This window comes from Pelobates fuscus, chromosome 1 (genome assembly GCF_036172605.1).
Source record: "Pelobates fuscus isolate aPelFus1 chromosome 1, aPelFus1.pri, whole genome shotgun sequence".
In the NCBI taxonomy this organism is placed as follows: Eukaryota; Metazoa; Chordata; class Amphibia; order Anura; family Pelobatidae; genus Pelobates; species Pelobates fuscus.
Genome location: NC_086317.1, coordinates 217946251 through 217965197, shown reverse-complemented (window position 1 = coordinate 217965197; position 18947 = coordinate 217946251). Strand labels below are relative to the sequence as shown.

The 18947-nt window shown below is 43.6% G+C and overlaps 1 protein-coding gene across 1 annotated transcript in view; it reads left to right on the top strand.

Annotated features, from left to right (window-relative positions):
* Positions 1–13867: 13867 nt before the first annotated feature.
* Positions 13868–18947, top strand: part of LOC134611146 (protein argonaute-1) — a 45865-nt gene continuing 40785 nt past the window's right edge. The window contains exon 1 of the mRNA XM_063454750.1: positions 13868–13958. Within this exon, the coding sequence (XP_063310820.1) occupies positions 13934–13958 (25 nt within the window). The 5' untranslated portion in view covers positions 13868–13933. The remainder of the gene's footprint in view (positions 13959–18947) is intronic.

The following is an 18947-nucleotide window of genomic DNA, read 5'->3' as shown; positions in this document are numbered from 1 at the left end:
CGCGGTAGGGGTGATAAAACAGAGTTGGGGTGGTACCATCATTGCCTTATGATGCTGTAATTGGGGCGTGATTTTCCTCTCTTTCGGAAAATTTGGGAAGATACTGTAATAAAACAGGATAAACGTACAGAGGTAGAGGCAGAAACAGTGGGGTTAGAGAATGGTTTCCCTTTTTCTACGATTGATTTGGAGCAATATAGTGAAAATGAACCCACTGTCGTATGTTTGGGTGAGGAAGGGGAACACAATGAAAGTGATTCCTCCCAAGTAGACAATCTAAGGGAAGAGGTGGAGTTCCATCATCTAGGTATTGGCTCAGGAAATTTTAGGGCTGCCCAATGGGAGGATCAAACATTGGTAGCTGCCCGTAACAATGTTCAGGTAGTGGAAGGTACTCCTGTTAACCCGGAAACCCAATTGTCCCTTCCCTATTTTGCAGAAAAAAATAATTTACTTTACCGAGTAGAGAGGAGGGGGGTTGAAGAGGTTGAGCTGGTACCTCAATCCCACAGAAACCTAGTCTTAAAACTAGCTCACAGCCATGTATTGGGGGGGCATCTTGGGATTGAAAAAAACAGGGAGAGAGTACTAAGAAGATTTTACTGGCCAAGAATTTACTCTGCTATAGAGCGATTTTGCAAGTCATGCCCAGAATGCCAAAGAAAGGCTCCATTCCAAACTTTCCGTAATCCCTTCATTCCTCTTCCCATTATAGAAGTCCCATTTGAAAGAATTGCTATGGACCTGGTTGGTCCTTTACTTAAATCCGCTAGGGGGCACCAATATATATTGGTAGTACTAGATTATGCTACCCGGTATCCCGAAGCTATACCTTTAAGAAATACCTCAGCTAAAACCATTTCCAGAGAGTTAATGTTTATGTTCAGCCGGGTTGGACTACCTAGAGAAGTACTTACAGACCAAGGTACTCCTTTCATGTCACGAGTGATGAAAGAGCTATGTAACTTATTGAAGATTAGACAATTGAAAACTTCAGTGTATCACCCACAAACTGATGGGTTAGTGGAAAGATTTAATAAGACATTAAAAGCAATGCTCCGTAAGGTAATTGATAAAGATGGTAAGAATTGGGATCGTTTGCTCCCATATCTAATGTTTGCTATCAGAGAAGTCCCACAAGCTTCCACAGGGTTCTCACCTTTTGAATTATTATATGGCAGACATCCTAGAGGTCTCCTTGATGTTGCGAAGGAAACATGGGAACAGGAACACACGCCTCATAGGAGTGTTATTGAACATGTGGCACAAATGCAGGATCGCATTGAGGCCGTAATGCCAATTGTCAGGGAAAATATGGAGAGCGCTCAGGAAGCCCAGAAAGCTAGTTATAACAGGAATGCTAGGAATGCTTTCAACCTGGAGACAGGGTTATGGTACTAATCCCCACAGTAGAAAGTAAATTCCTGGCAAACTGGCATGGCCCATACGAGATCATTGAACGAGTCAATGAGGTTAATTATAAGGTGAGACAACCTGGTAGAAGAAAGCCCAAACAAATATACCACATAAATTTACTTAAACCCTGGACAGGCCTTGATGGCCATGACAGATAAAGTTCCTCTGACCAAAGTAGACAAAGTACCAGAGGTTAACATTGCTGACACTCTAGCACCTCATCAGAGAAATGAGGTCCGAGAGTTTGTTCTTAGAAATCGGGATGTGTTTGCTCCAGTACCCGGAAAGACTAATGTTATTAAACATGACATAATTACGGAACCTGGAAAAAGGGTTAACTTAAAACCCTACCGAATCCCAGAGGCCAGAAAAGAAGCCATCAAAGCAGAGGTCCGAAAGATGCTTGAGCTAGGGGTTATCGAGGAATCACAAAGTGAATGGAGTAATCCTATAGTGTTGGTACCCAAGCCAAATGGAGAAATCAGATTCTGTAATGATTTCAGAAAATTAAATGAGATATCAAAATTTGACGCTTATCCCATGCCTAGGGTTGATGACCTAATAGAGCGATTAGGACGGTCCAGATATCTGACTACATTAGATCTGACTAAAGGTTACTGGCAAGTTCCCTTAACGGAGCGGGCCAAAGAAAAAAACGCTTTTTCCACACCAGATGGTTTATTTCACTATAGAGTCTTACCTTTTGGGTTGCATGGTGCACCTGCCACCTTCCAAAGAATGATGGATAGAATCCTTAGGCCCCATAGTGAATACGCGGCTGCCTACCTTGACGATGTGGTTATACACAGTACAGATTGGGAAACACACCTTCCCCGAGTTCAGGCAGTAATAAAGTCTATACGAGATGCAGGTCTAACTGCCAATCCATCCAAATGTACGATAGGTTTGGAGGAGGCTAAGTATTTGGGCTACACTATTGGGAGGGGTCTCCTGAAACCACAGAAAAGTAAGGTAGATGCTATTGTGGATTGGCCACGTCCTGTGACAAAGAAACAAGTTCGGGCATTTCTGGGCTTAGTGGGCTACTACCGTAGATTCATACCTAACTTTGCTACGATCGCAAACCCGTTGACAGAACTAACTAAGGCAAAAGGCCCAGTTATGATCAAGTGGACTCCCGAGGTAGAGAAGGCATTTAGTACCCTGAAGGAGGTTTTGTGTGCTGACCCAATTTTGGTTGCCCCTGACTTTACAAAAGAATTTGTGGTACAGACAGATGCGTCTGATGTGGGCCTAGGAGCGGTTCTTTCTCAGGTACACAGGGGAGAAGAACATCCCATTATGTACCTGAGCAAGAAGCTGAATCCCCATGAACAGAGATACTCAGTGGTTGAGAAAGAATGCTTAGCCATAAAATGGGCACTGGAAACACTTAAGTTTTATCTGTTGGGGAGAAGGTTCAAACTTGTCACAGATCATGCGCCATTGACGTGGATGAGACATAACAAGGAAACAAATGCCAGAGTAACTAGGTGGTTCCTTAGTCTTCAGCCATATAACTTCTCTATGGAGCATAGAGTTGGTAAAGACCAGGGGAATGCAGATGGTTTGTCCAGAGTCCATTGTTCGTTGTCAAAGGTCGCTACGACCGATGGGTCTAAGCTGGCGGGGGGGATATGTGACAGTCTATGGGAGGGTAATAGAAGGAAGGTATCTAGGACCCAGAATCCTCCATAGTCTATACTCATTCACCTGCCCAATTAGCAACTGCTGAGGCTTTAATTAGCAGGTCTCAGAGCAGAGCAGCATCTAAACAATGTGCTAAAGGTTGGTGAAACCAATGCTTATTTTTGATTTGTGTAGTTTATTACCCTGGTGAGTAAGGGACATTTCTTTATGTTTAGTTAGTGCTCAAATTTGAGCTAGGATTTATTTTGTAGATTTTCCTTTCTGTTGTGCTGCAGTTTTTGAACAAACTGATTGCTGTATGGATTTTGTGCACGCTATAAATAAACCACACCATTTTTGCACCAGAGACTGTTGTTCTATGCCTGTTACCCTAAAGGACTGTGTTGCTTTGCCCATAAAGGTCACAGTACCTGTGTCTTGTCCGCCGTTCCTGGGTGGTGGCGTGAGAGAGGGGTAGTTTGCCTCAGGAGCGGTGTTCGCCAGGGAGCGTAACCCGGTGTCCCGCTCCTGTTGTATGGCCGTAAACCCGCTGGAGCGTGGGTGGCGTGCCTCTGACCGTTGGGGCTACCGTAGTAGTGGGTCTGGATCAGCACTGCATGGGGTCCTCCGAGCCCTGCTGCCAGTGAGCAAGTAGATAAACCATTAGGATGGGTAAAACATCAATGTATAACAAGTATAACACTTCAACATTAGATAACGTCCCAGTATGACCAGTGAATGAACTATAGTAAACAGTTAGTTACCGTCTTCCGAAGCCGTCTTTGGTATGAGACCCTCCCGTCCCAGTTCCCAGTCCAGTTATCAAACGGGTGTCAGTATGTGTGTCCGTCGGGTTCTGTCTGGAGTGCGACCACCGGTCTAGGCCATAATAGGAGTGTAGGGGGGGGACGCAGGGTCCAGAGGGGTCCCCCGGACTCGCCCGGCCGCGCCATCGTGTTAGCGGCTAGGGGAGTCCGGAGGAGCCAGGGCCAGACAGGAGGGCGGGTGTAGTCGCTTTCCTTTAATGGAAAAATATAAAGGTAAATCTCCCCCCGTCCCTGACCAACACTCAGTTGGATCAGAGGCCAGGGAAAAAGGTCAGGATGGTGGTACCAGCTCTCCTGTCCTTTTGCAGTCCTCCTGGCGAATTCTGTGGTCCATGTTGGTGCCTGTCTTCTGAGGTCATCTGTTGCGCGACTCTAGACAGGATGATTTCCTGCGGTGGTAGTCAGTCGTGGTGGTTCCCTGTCCAATGGTCGGAGGGTTGTCAGGTGGGGCCGCAGCCAGGGGTAGAGACATTGCAAGTCTTGGGACTCACTAGTCTCTCCCCAACATGTGTCGGGCAGGGGTTCTGGCATCCGTAGTCCCTACGTGCAACTTCGTATTTTTTGTCTTCCCCCTCCCACCGCTGGCACTGTCGTGTGAGTCAAATCCCCTGAATCCCGCCCTCCCCATTGCTTGCCCCAAGTGTGGTCTAGGCATCGTGATACTAGCTTACAGAGGTTGGCGCCTATATACTCAAACTTCGGCGAGGGACATTATGATATAGTGAGCAGGGTGGGCCCAGTTCGTACACGGAGCCCCCTCTGCGCACATTGGATGCATTGATGGCCTTCCAGCGGAGGGGGAAAAGAGAGAGGAGGGCGAAATGTAAAGAATAAATAAATTAAAATACATTTGCATATGTACATAAACATGAGGAGGATAAGTCCGTGTGTCCATAAGTCCGTGTATCCTTCCCCTAGGTCTTCAGTTGTGGAAAAGGTTCAGGTGTAGTCTCCGGCTTCAGGCAGCTTTTACTCCTCGGGTGCAGCTTGGTGCGGTGGGGCCGTGCCCGCGTCTTGTTCGTTGGGAGGTAATGTGTGCGTTACCGGCCTGCCCATGAGTCTGTCGTTAAGGGGGCAGTTCGACCAATCCCTTATCTGGATGGGTGGGAGCCCAAGCGCTTCTAGGAAGATTGGTACATCCTCTGGTGTCCTAATGGTGGCTTTGCATGCTACTAGGGCAAATGGGAATTGCCAGCAGTAACGGATTTGTTGCTCTTGTAGCGCAGTGGTGACTGGCCGGAGGGCCCGTCTTGTTTGTAGGGTGATGTGGGAGAGATCGTTATAGAGCTCCACTCTGTGCCTTCCAATCCTCCAGGTCCTCTCCGACCTAGCCGCCCTCATGATTGCTTCTTTCAATTGGAAGTCTTGAATGTGGCATATGACGTCCCTCGAGGGTGCTGATGGTGGTGGTTTGGGGCGGAGGGCACGGTGTGCTCGGTCTATATGTAGCCGTGCCTCAGGGGGCTTGTTCATGATATAGTTGAAGATGGGGATTAGTGTGTCCCTTAAGTCTTCAGGGGGCGCTGTGCTTCCTGCAGCCCCCTCACCCTGATGTTATGCCTGCGGCTCCTGTTATCCAGGTCTTCAAGTGATTTGCCGTGACTGTGTGTCAGGGATTTGCTGTGAGTTGCCTGGGGCTGGTGTGCCTGCAGTTTCCAGGGCCTCTACCCTCCTCTCTAGTGCTGACAGGGAGGAGTGGAGTGTGGTGATCTCCGTGCGGAGTGTTGTTCTTACCTCCGCCAGAATCTTTTGCAGGTCTACCTTTTTCGGCAGGGAGGCAAACAGGGCATACCAGTCCGGCGGGCTGCTGTCCCGGAGGTCAGGCGGCTGCTGGCTGTCTTCGGAGCTTGGGGAGGACGGCGCCATATTGGATACCTTGTGTTGCGAGGCGAGGATCTCTGGTGTGCGGAGGTAGGCGCGGATGGACGAGGATGGGGCTTCTCCCTGCGTCCGTGGTGTCGAGGGGGTCATCTGGGTCCATTTTGTGCGACCCATGTTGCGCTGGTTCGTGCGGATGGTGGCAGATTGAGGCAGCAGGGCGCGGAGTGTTGGGATTAGGCGGCCATTCTTTTTCGGCGCCAAGCCACGCCCCTCTAGTTTGTTTTTTTTGGTTTGTTTTTTTAATTCTTTATTTTATGCGAGTGATCGCGTAAATGTAACTTGGCACATGAAACACGTCAAGAAATTACAATCAATCATGGTACAATTGCGAGTTACTAGGTCTCAATACTGTAGTCCACTCATTTTTAGGTTTTAATAACTAGGTTTCTCTATAATGGACAGGGTGCGTTATGACAAGCTATGTTTATAGAGGGGTCTGGTCTTAGATCTCGTAGTGCCTCTTAGGTCTTATCATGGTATGGCTGTGAGAAATCAGCTTCACTGAGGCCTTCAGTAAGGTAAATATTTAGCCTGCTAGCCTTCATTTGCTGTGGCTTTGCGCTTGGCATACAAATGCCAGGGTGGAAGACCTGAGGAGTGGCCCGTGCGAGCATGGTGTGCTTAGCGAAAGCGTTAGGAACAACAGGCCATTGCTCGTTGTGGGGGGGGGGTCGTATTATAGGGCTAGTCAGTCAGCTTACAGAGCCAGTTTAGATCTTAGGGGGGGGCGAGGGGTATGGGGGTAAAATCTGCATTATAGGCGATAGGCAGTCTTACGGTCCACCGACAGTGTGAACAGTCAACATGGGTGTTTTAAAGTCCCGCTCTCAGGTGGGTGAGGTATCCCTCTCACGTCTCCCCCTTCCAGGAACAAAAGGAGTGATTCCAGCTACCGTCCATGATGGTCGCTCTGCTTGTGGTGCTTTCTCCGCCGTTATGCCTAGGCGTTGGAGAAAAGTGGGTGCTTCTGAGAGGCATGACATTGTATGTATCTTGCCGGCTTTATCTGCCATAATCCGGCGTGGGCCCCATCTGTAGGGGATAGAGTGTTCCTGTAGTGCCTGGGTGACTTGCTTGAGGGTCCTCCTCCAGGTAAGTGTGTGCCTTGAAAAGTCTCGTAAGAAAATCAGTTGTGCCCCCTCAAACTATACTGTGGAGGAGCCCCTTACTGCCCCCATGATCGCTCCGCGGTCGGAGTCTCGGGTTAGCCTCAGCAGGATGTCTCTGGGCGCTTCTGGAGCGGCGTTGGAAGCCTTGTTGAGGCGGAAACAGGAGTCCACCACCACCTGCTTCGCCTGTTTGGGCATGAGCAATGAGGCGAACAGTCTCTGGCAGTAGTGTGGGAGTTCTGCCCCTGCAATCGACTCCGGGGCCCCCCGGATTCTGATGTTGCGGGCTCTGGCTCTGTCCTCCATGGTGGCTATTTGCGCTTGTTGGTCTGTGCATTGTTTCTGGAGCGCGGCTATAGCTGCGTCAGTGGCTGATTGAGCCAGTTTAGTGCCCTCCATTCCCTCAAGTGCTTGCACCTTATCAGTCAGTTTTGTGACCGCTTCTCTGATCGGGGCCATGTCCGCATTAAACATTGTTTTGATTTCAGCAATTAGTGCCCTGATGTCTGCTTTGGTCGATGGTGCAGACTCTGCTAGCACGGTGGCTGTTAGTGGTCCTGAGCGTGGTCGGGAAGGAGGTAGAAAGTCGGCGGCAGCGCTGTCATCGTCCAACGACGTTGGCGTATAGGCCTCAGCCGGCGCCATCTTGGCTGTGTCAGGCCTCGAGGTTGTGCGGAGGAAATCTCCAATATCGCGGGTGCCCGAGCCCGGGTCCGCTCGATGCTTCTTGGGTTTTTTCCCCATGGCTTCAGTAGTCGAACCGGTGTCTTTGGGGTGGTATTGCTGTGTCTGGGACCGCAATTATCCCCGGTTATCGAGCGCGATGCACGGAGCAGTCTCAATGTGCGTCCGGCTTGTACAGGCGCTGGCTCCGCCCCCGCCCCTCTAGTTTTTAATACCACTGATATGTCCCCGTAATTATATGCTTGGTTTTCATGGACATCTTGTGAGGCTATGAGCAGGGAAACTAGGTTCACATCCTTTCCATCCAGTATATCCTTTTTTATGGATGCTGGGATGGAGTGAGGAGGTGAGACATATGGGGTAGTTGTTGGTGGGAGGGGGGTGCCAGGTGGCAAAATGGGGGTTACCAGAGTAGGACCTGAAGGGCCTAGTAGGTCACCTGGGGTGGCTATGGCTGATTCCACTTTTTGCAGTCTACTATTCATGGTTCGCTGGCCTGAGCCATCATAAGTCTGTACAGCTCTGCTTTTCTAGCAGTGGCTGAAAAGGGGATACCCCTGAGTCTAGGTTCAGCTGCAATTTTTGGGATAGTCCAAGATCTCAGGGACCTGGGGATAGAGGGGGTGAGGGATTCTTCTGGAGACCCAGGTCTGGCTGGCGTGATGGGTACTTAATCCAATGGTAATCATCAATGGGAATTGTTTCTTGTGACATTGGGCCCAGGGAAGTCGTGGCCACTGACGTTGGCCTCTCGATGACCATAAGAGATTCAAATACGTGTGGCCGTGACTTGGGAGGCCCTAACTGTAGCCCTAAAGAAGGGCGAGCGAGGCGGCTATGATATTGGCCATGAGGATGAACCTCCATGTTGAGTAGGCCTCGCGAGACCGGTAAATTTACTTAGGTTAGCTAAGGCCAGCGCCTATCCCTGTATGCCAGTTCTCTTGTCTTTTTAATGGTGTGACCAAACACATGTAGATACTAACCTTAAGTATTACTCTTATCACTTAGTGTGTGATACCGTAGGTCTTGGATACGAATTGTCTTGGAAGAATAGCTGGTCCAGCCAAGGTATTCTAGGGGTAAGATAGATGCTAGTGGGCCCAAAGTGTGCCACTCGTATACATGATGTATGTAAAAATGTCAATCGTATGGAGAGGTGTGTATCAATGATACTGTAACGTAAGAACCAGTGTAAGATGAGGGAGCTGAACGTTGGACCATATATAGACAAGCCCCTAATTACTATTATTTTTGGGAATGTAATGAAGGAAGGCTGAGTGAGGACCTGAGGAGAAATCGTAATCGTAGTGAGTAAGATTAACAATACCTGGTACTGAAATACAGGATACCAGGTTGGCTGTCGGTGGTTGAAAGTGTAGAGAGCTTGAAGGGGCTGTATTAACGCAGGTCTAGGTAATAAACGTAGAAATAACAACACAAGTGATGTACAGTTATTAGTTTGTAGAAGCAGAGTGACATTGGTTGTGAGGGGATTATGGATGAGATCGTATTGAGAGGTCTCAATGTGACCCATGCAGACCATTTTTAAATTTTCTTACCGTTAAGGACCAGGACTCTCTTTACATTTCAGCAGTGTTTGTGTTTAGTTGTAATTTTCCTCTTATTCATTTACTGTACCCACATATATTATATACCATTTTTCTTGCCATTAAATGGTCTTTCTAAATATACCATTATTTTTATCATATCATATAATTAACTATAAAAAAATTATAAAATATATATTTTTTTTTTAAAAACACACTTTTTTGAACTTTGACACCCAAAATCTGTTGCGCATCTACAACCTCCAAAAAACACCCATGCTAAATAGTTTCTAAATTTTATCCTGAGTTTAGAAATACCCAATGTTAACATGTTCTAGCTTTTGTTTGGAAAGCTATAGGGCCATAAGTACAAGTAGCACTTTGCCATTTCCAAACCATTTTTTTCCCAAAATGAACGCAAGTTACATTGTAACACTGATATCTGTCAGGAATCCCTGAATAACCCTTCACATGTATATAAATTTTAAAAAAGAAGAAAAAATAAGGTATTAAACTTGGGGTAGTTTGAATCTTTTCATGCATCCATTTTATCACCAAGCTAGGCCAAAATTAAAAAAATAAATAAAAATAATTTATTTATTTTTTACACACATAGCAATTTAAGAATACATATTTGTATTGGTTTTTTGGCAGTAAAACTTTAAAGGTTACTGCCAAAAAACACTGCAATATGTGTTCGGCAACATCTCCTGAGTACAGTGATACCACCCATGTATAGGTGTATCGGGTTCTCTGGGGCCTAAAAGTCCTTATTTGGAGGGTGTGCATTCCAGTTTTCCAACTTGGAATTTTCACAGCTGGTCATCATGCACCCATGTCCTATTTGGGACATTTTTGAAGCCGGCCAATGTCATTTACCCCCATCAAACCATATATTTTTGAAAAGTAGACAACCCAGGGTATTCAATATGGGGTATGTCCATCCAGTCTTTTTTAGTAGCATTTTAGACACAAACACTGGCCAAAGTTAGCATTTACATTTGTTTGTGTGTTAAAAATGCAAAAAACAGTTATGAACGCTAACTTTGGCCAGTGTTTGTGACTAAGTGGCTACTAAAAAAGACTGAACATACTCCATCTGCAATACCTTGATTTGTCTTCTTTTGCAAATGGTATGCCATCATGGGGGTAATTCTCATTCCTGGGCTACCATACGCAAATTTCTATGTGAAAAAACAGCCTTATATTTGACCCTGTAACTTTCAAAAACACTATAAAAAATGGACATGGGGGGGGTGCTGTTATACTCGGGAGACTTCACTGAATACAAATATTAGTGTTTCGAAACAGTAAAATGTATCACAACAATGAGATCATCAGTGAAAGTGCCGTTTGTGTGTGAAAAAAAATGCAAAAAAAGTCACTTTCACTGACAATATCATCGCTGTGATATGTTTTACTGTTTTGAAGCACTAATATTTGTGTTCAGCAAAGTCTACCGAGTAAAACAGTAAAGTACAGGTTTTAGTGTGTCTTGGAAAGTTACAGGGTGAAATATAGTGCTAGCAAATTAAATTCTCTGGTGGTCAGGCCGGTCCCCCAAATTGCAATCAATAAAATTACATAAAAGGACTCTCCAGTGCCAGGAAAACAAACCGTTTTCCTGGCACTGCAGGCCCCCCTCTCCTTCCCACCCCCCATCCCAAGTTGCTGGTTCAGGGTCCGCCCACGCTCCTCCCCGCCGACGTCATCCATCAGGGGAGACCTATTGCGCATGTGCGGCCTGCGACGTGGGAGACCTAATGTGCATGCGCAACAATGATGCGCATTAGACATCCCCATGGGAAAGCATTGAAAATGCTTTCAATTATTTACTATGGGGATTTCAGCGACGCTGGAGGTCCTCACATAGAAATTTTGTGCTATAAACCCGGAAGTGCCCTCTAGTGGCTGTTTAGTAGACAGCCACTAGAGGAGGAGTTAACCCTGCAAGGTAAATTTTGCAGTTTATGAAAACCATGAATGAGGTATCCAAAATTATCTGGGCACAATGTTTAAGCACAACTGTCTTTAGGTCGTCAATGTAATAGTAGGTCCAGAACAATTTGCTCTAGTCAGTCTTCAAGTTTATGACCAGGATCTTTCCATTCCTATCATTCTGTTAGCTCTACTACGGCCATGCTGGACTTGGTGGGAGGCTTTGTACTGATGTCCGTATGCTAACACAGGTCTCTTCTTCAACTAGACCTACTTTTGAAAGGTCTGTTGTTTCAACCAGCCAATCTGACTATATTTGATAAGTTGCTTTTGTCTGCCAAAAGTATGGTTTACATGTCATTGGCACTTTCCATTTGTTGTGGTCCATATCTACCAGGTTTGTCGGGTCTATTTGCCCTATTAGTGTATTCATGGACTTTGTTAAACGTTTTTAGGTTTCCAGGTATTTTGCCTTTCTTTTCTTTCCGTGATGGTTTTGCCAGTACTTTTAAAGCACATACTTTAGTCTGACCTATAAATCTTTATCTGTTTGGCTAATTTGGGAGATATTCCATTTATAAAGAATGTTACCAATTATTCAAAATGATTTCTTCAGTTTATGAAATTACATGTTTTAACTATATTCTAAATGTATATATCTGTTTTGGGCAATTAATATGATATAAAGGTTGTTTTGCGTGTATTTCTAAATAAAGAATGTCAGGTTTCAGTTTAACCCCTTAAGGACCAAACTTCTGGAATAAAAGGGAATCATGACATGTCATACATGTCGTGTCCTTAAGGGGTTAAATTATCTTATACTTTGAAATGTGTTTAGTGCTTATTTACCTATTTCTCATTTATTTTGTTATGCATAGGTAACCCAGAAAAACACTGTCCATTTAGTAATGGATTTATTTACAATCTCTAAAGATGATACAGTGGAACCTCAGATCTCGAACGTTCCCATTCACATACAATTCGGAAGTCGAACTAAAATTTTGCAAAAAAAGTCTTGTTACGCGAACGATCCTCGGTACCCGAAAACACATCACAGCATTCACCTCTCTGGTAATCTCGTTGGTAAACTATTAACCTTTTCAATGCTGCATTGCTTAGCCCCACATGGGGGTCTGATCCCGGGTGCTGGCAGGGCTGAGGACTCGGATTTTGGGTGCTGGCAGGGCTGGGGGCTCTGATTTTGGGTGCCGGCAGGGCTTGGGGGCTCTGATTTCAGGTGCTGGCAGCGCTGGGGGCTCTGATTTCGGGTGCTTTGCAGGGCTGGGTGGGGGGGGGGGGAATCTGTGGGTTACTGGGTGCAGAGCAGTGCATTCAAAAAAATTTAAAAAAGCATTTTAAAAAGGATAAGGATCAAGTTATTGAAAGTTTTATATAAGGTCTATGAAGAGACAGCAATAATTCAGGGCTGTTCTGTTACATAATGCATAGTGCAATTTCTAAACATATCTATTAATGCTGTAATTTTGGGGGTCTGAAACGGATTAATCAAATTTCCATGAATTCCTATGGGAAATTTTGATTCTGTTTTTGAACAAATCAGAACTCGAACAGCCTTCTGGAATGGATTAAATTCAAGTTCCGAGGTTCCACTGTATATGATTATAAATAAGCAACTGGAATACAAAGACTTTGTAATTCCCTTGATGTTTACTTTAATGTAATATAATATATTACCATTGCATCAAAAAATATTTCTCAAAACATAAAATATCAAACTGACTATAAATGTGTTGGCTGCCTTATATTGAATTTTGGCTGTGATTTACTATTGTTTGATAAACTTTCTTAATAATTTACTATTGTTGGATAAACGGTTTTTTATTTTTGTTTTACAATTATTTAATATGAAAAATACTTGAGTTTTGTAATATTTTAATATTTTTATTTGGTATATTTTCTATATTTAAAATTTTATTACTTTTGAAAAAATAATTTTGAAAAGTGTATTCAAAAATATTAAATCCTTTGCATAGCTTATACAACAATACTAAATCGAGGCCTTAATGTTTTATAAAAACTAAATTAAATTTTTATTACAACTAGAATTGTGTTCAGTTCAACATAATTTATTACCTCCAACACATAACCCAAATGGTAAATGCATTGTTTCTCCTCCAAATGTAAATATTACTAATGTTCTCGCTGGCATTAGCACGCATTACTATGACTTTTAAGAGTGGTGTTTTATTGTCACCTAATCACCTATAATGACTTTATTCTGGCCTTATAAACAAAGATGGAAATTTTGACCAGCCAAATTAAAGTCATTAATTAGTGGGCTCACAAAATGGTCAGGCTCTGTGCCATTAAATAGCCTGCACAGCTTTTCAGGGGCGGTTTACCCATCTGGCAATGAAAAGGTTAGTGGATGTGTAGCTGCCAGTGTACATGCAGTAAAGGAGAAGCTGTTGGGGCAGTTTGGCCGTGCACTGTGAGGATGTTAAATGATTATTCACCTCTGCACCTGTTCCTCTCCTCTCCCAGTCTTACCCCCAGGCTCCTCAGCCTGCTCTCCATCCCAGCAGGCACTCCACAATGTTTTGTTTTCCCCATCCCCCAGGTTAGTTCCATTGGAATGAACAGTGGAACGTTGCAGACAGCCTGTGCTACACAGTATCACTCCCACAGCCCAAACCAGAGTGAGGGCTTCATTGTTCCCCTCTATAACAACACACACGCAGTACATTGTATCCGGAGGGTTAAAAAAAAAAAAAAAATGCCTAACGTTGGTTATAAATAAAGTTGCATTGAAAAAAATTGACTATGATTAAGATCTTATTGGCTGCTGCTCCACGCATGCGCCATAGACGTGCAGAAGGCAGCTGCTGCAACCGGGCTCCCTTGCTCCCAGGGTCTGTGATCAAGCTGTGTGGATGGGATGGAACCCGGACCTTCAACACCAGGTGAGACTGGGGGAACCGGGCTCCCCTTTTATATAGAGGAGAGCGGAGACCAGTGTATATGTGGGTCTGGACCAGGGGCTGAAGAAGTCTCTTCTAGACAGAAACTAATGTGGATGGAGAGCCCACCTAAAGAAATGCAAATTGGAAATGTTTTTCATGCCTTAATGGTGGGGGTTGGTTAGGATGGGGTAGGGGTTGATCTCTGGTGAGGGGAATGGTTTTCATTGACTTCCTTACTGTCTGTTTTATAGAGATTGTATTAGAGTGTCTGTATTTTGATGGCTGAAGTTGGTGTTGTGGTGTGGATTGCTTACCATACTTTGTGCTGCCTTTAGTAAATGCTATGTTACTTCTGGATAAGTGGTTTATTACAGTGCCGCCAGAAGTGTGTCTGTGTTAAAACATACTTTGATATGGGCTATGAAATGAACTAATACACCAAGTATTAGTTCATTTCATAGCCCATATCAAAGTGTTGCTGATTGTTCTTAAAGCACATGGCCTGGCTGCTTTCATATGCACGGGCTTACTCATCCAGCAAGTGGGATGGATGTGAAAGTGGATGAGCTTCAGTTGTTTGTCTTGTCCATTACATGCCAAATCTAAAGCCTCTGGGTTTGGTTTAATTCTTTTTTAGCTACTCTTCATTGTAACACTTTTAACAAGGAAGCTAGTGATTCACTTCAAAATTAATTTTACAGCAATATTAACTTTTTTTGTTGTTAAAATCCTAGTGAGTAATTTTAGCAAATTCAAACTGCATGTGATTAGTCACAATTTCCCATGTCAACTTGCATCAAATGCAATATTCTTGTACGGTTGTCTTTGGCGCATAGTATTGTGCAGAAATTTTTTGTTAAACATGAGTAAGAGTCAAAGACAGGCTGTTACAATCATTGGAAGAATTATACATTTAAAAAAAATATTATGGTAGTTCCATGTATCCTTCGTTTGTTTCTTGCAGAGCATATACATTGTAAGTTTTGTAAAGAACCCCAATATACAAGAGAGCCACATTATGTCAATGTTGTTTGTTAAATCAGCAATATGTTGGTTTTTTGGAAATATTAAATTCCTTGAACCAAAGCAAATCAAACCCAATTTGAAATGACTGTATTCTAAAGAAATTCCAAATTGATGTATTTCAAGACTATTTTTTCTCTGTGTTTTTTAACAGTGTGCCTCAAAAAAACCTACAAAGTGTACCACCAAAATCTTGATTTTCAGGGCCATTATTTTCTGAATGCAGTCCTTTAAGTTTAAGCAAGGCTCGTTTGATATGCAACGCGTCTGTGATCAAAGCCTTTTTGGCCTTTTTGACGTATGTTCATACTTTAACAATTTCATCCTTTCTGGCCAAGTGCACATATACTCTATATAATTTTTAAAGAAGAAAGGGCTTTTATTTCGTTACCCTATTTGTATACATTATACCCTATTTGTATACATTGTCCCATGTCCCTTACCCCTACAGTGGTACGGTTCTGAGATTGCAATAATTACCTCTGAGGATCAACTCCTCCTCTAGTGGCTGTCTATCCACTAGTAGCTGTCTATCTAGTGGCTGTTCGGAATCCAAATGGACCTTTGGTCAGTTATTTGACGCTGGAGGTCCTCACGCTCTGTATGAGGACCTCCAGCGTCAGATTTTTTTAGGGGAATCCTAACTCGAACACTGCCAGTGCTGCGCATGCGCTTTAAGTCTCCCCCGCCGGGTTAAGTCAGCGGGGGAGGAGCATGGTCTGAGCCTGACACAGCGCCGAGGAACATTGGCACTGGATTTAGGTAAGTGGCTGAAGGGGGGGGGGGGTGCGAGGGAGGGGGGCATTGTAGGACTGGTTTGTTTTCCTGGCACTATAGAATCCCTTTAATGATAAAATATTAAAAAGTGCCAAAATGCTTTTTATTTTTATTTTTTTTTAGCTTTGCAGTTAGTAATTCTACACAACAAGTGCAAAATCTCAAACTAGATTTACCAAGTAGTCCTCATTGTTAATATGTCTAGGATTTCAATAATTTGTTGGAAGTTATAGAACTAATATTGCAAGGAGTGAATTACAATTTTAAAGCTAAACCTTTGCAAAATTTGTCATGCTGAGTTTACAACTTTAATAGTCACAGAATCCAAAACTGCTACATAAAAGTATATATTTGAAGAAGGTAGATCCCCCAAGCTAATTAAACTGAAATCATTTTGACAATTTCCGTCTAACCATTTTATCACCAACCTCTGTCACATCTGCTGGTTATATTTATTTATTCTATTTTTCACACTTATATATTTTTTATTTTTTTATATTCCTGTTTTTAGTTTTATGAGAAATGTCCCAGACCACATGTCCCACTATTGACACCACAGTTTTACATATGTGTTCTGCTGCTGTTCACGATTACACAAACACCCCATATGTATATTTTCGTCAGTTTAAAGGACTTGTGGGGTTAAATAACAGATATGACCTAACTTTAACATTATTATTTACCTACTTACTAGGGACCCGAATTGCTCAGTACAGTAACTTGAAGAATGTCACTTTACTGAACATTCGCATTACTTCTACACTTAATCCTGCCTGTAGCACTACCTCAGAGGGATTTCCTCTGCTGATGTCCGTACTGACATCAGCAGAGGGATTTCCTCTGCTGATGTCCGTACTGACATCAGCAGAGGTATTTCCCAGCTAACACAGTACAGAGTGTCTTATGAACGCTCTTTAGTGTGTGACTGCAGCAAAACCCAGAGCCTATCACTGCCGTAGGGGGTCATGCTTAGACACCAAATTGGGGTGCCCCCTGTCTCCTGCAAGCTTGGAGTCCTCTAGGAGTGTGATCATTTAGATGCCATCATTTAAAGTATTCTGTGCAGTGCTCACATTGAATGCGGCACACAGCTCATCTGTCAGTTTGGGGCCACTACTTGTGACCAGGGCTGATTGGGAATCCACTGGTTTTGAATGATTCCAAGGACTTTCTGGTAATAGCAGGGATATACCTTACTGTCCTCCAAAAGTAGGGCTTTAACGCCGTTGGGTGGCATTGCACGCCCCAACGATCGGGTCATGCCTTGAATACTTGCCCACTGTGGCAAGCATGATTGGGGGCACTGCCTAACAACCTGGGCAGTCCATCCTGCCTATCCAAGCCATGGACTTGCGGCAGCACTATCACATGACTCGGATTGGCGTGATTGACAGACTTACTGGAAGTGGACTGCATATATCCCCCAATATAATAAAAAAATATATAATTCACATAAGGATGTTAAAAAAATAAACACTTGGGCAAAAAAATAATGGCTGTCAATCAGATCCCCATAAGAAAGCATTGCAGCAATGCTTTCCTTTGGGTAGGGCCTAATCCACTTGTGGTGCTCGCCAGGTGACGTCGGAGAGGCCAATGCTCCGACCCTGCACTGTAGGACATCGGCACTGGAATCAGGTAAGTACAGTAAGGGTTTATTAACTCTTACACTGCGTGGGGGCGCAAGCGAGCTATAGTGCTAGGAATACAACTCTGTATTTCTAGCACTATAGTATCCATTTAAAGGGTTAAAATCGTTACGCCAAAAATGTGTTTAATTTCCTTAACCGTAGAAGTTTGATTATTTATTTGTAATGGTCTACATTCGAATTTTGATTCCCATCTGTTAAACAATTAAAACTAGTACATCCATTTAGCAAGAAGTCTGCAAGTGTGTTGATAAGTGTAAAAAAACAAAACTGCTTTGGAAAGCAATCTCTGTTGCTTGTGTAATACATACTGCTTGTGTGATACATATTGAAATTGTACATAGCTATACAATTACATATTAGAGATTTTTTTGATACTCTAACATTACTTTTGTTATTAAAACAATATAGTGATAATTCAAAATAAGGCTGATAAGAAATTTATCTTAACCTATCTTAATCTGTGAAGGTAATTTTTTTTTTTTTTTTTAAATTCTATAGCAACCCAATTATTATCTGATATACATACTAGTTCTGAAAACCATACAATTTTGGGAGGACTTTGACATTTGTTTTTATAAATCTAACATGTAGGTATATTTTTGTGTTCTCTGAGAGTGGGTTTATACTAGACTAATTTAGATTTTTTTTTTCCCTATTGCAATCTTTTCAAGTCTCACTTAATGATTCTCTTACACTTTGTACAATACTGTTAAAGGGATCCTAAAGGGCCAGGAAAACAAAGCCGTTTTCCTGGCACCATAGGGTTATTAGCCCCCTCCCCGTGGCAGGGCTTAAGGGGTTAAAGCCTCTTCAGCCACATACCTGAATCCAGCGCCTATGTCCCTCGGTGCTGGGTCAGGCTCCGCCCACGCTCCTCCCCTGCCGACATCAACCGGCGGGGAGACCTAATGCGCATGCACGGCAATGGCCGCGTGCACATTAGACCTCCCCATAGGAAAGCATTATTCAAAGCTTTCATATGGGGAAAATCTGACGCTGGAGGTCCTCATGCAGAGCGTGAGGTAGTGCAGCGTCAGATAACGGACCAAAAGTCCATTTGAATTCCGGAAGCGCCCCCCGTGGCTGTCTTGTAGACAGCCACAGAGGGCAGACTTAGTGCTGCAACGTAAAACATTACAGTTCCAGAGAACTGCAATGTTTACATTGCAGCTCTAAGTGCAAAAGGGTCACAGCACCCAGACTACTTCAGTTAGCTGAAGTGGTCTGGGTGCCTACGGTGTCCCTTTAATAAACAATTCAATAGAACATTTTCCTTTCCTGTTTGTTTCTGTCTCACTAAAGATATCTATTTTCTAATGTTCACCGATGCACATATTTTCTAGCCTATTTCTCCATTCTAGTTTAGGAACAGTTTTTGTCTACATGACTTAAAGTAACACTATAGGGTCAGGAACACAAACATGTATTGCTGACCCTATAGTGTTAAAAAAAAAAAAAAAAAAAGAGGGAGGAGATACTGAATGTTTGGATGCATTTTAGGCAGCCATGACCCAGGAAGGATCTCTAACAGCCATCT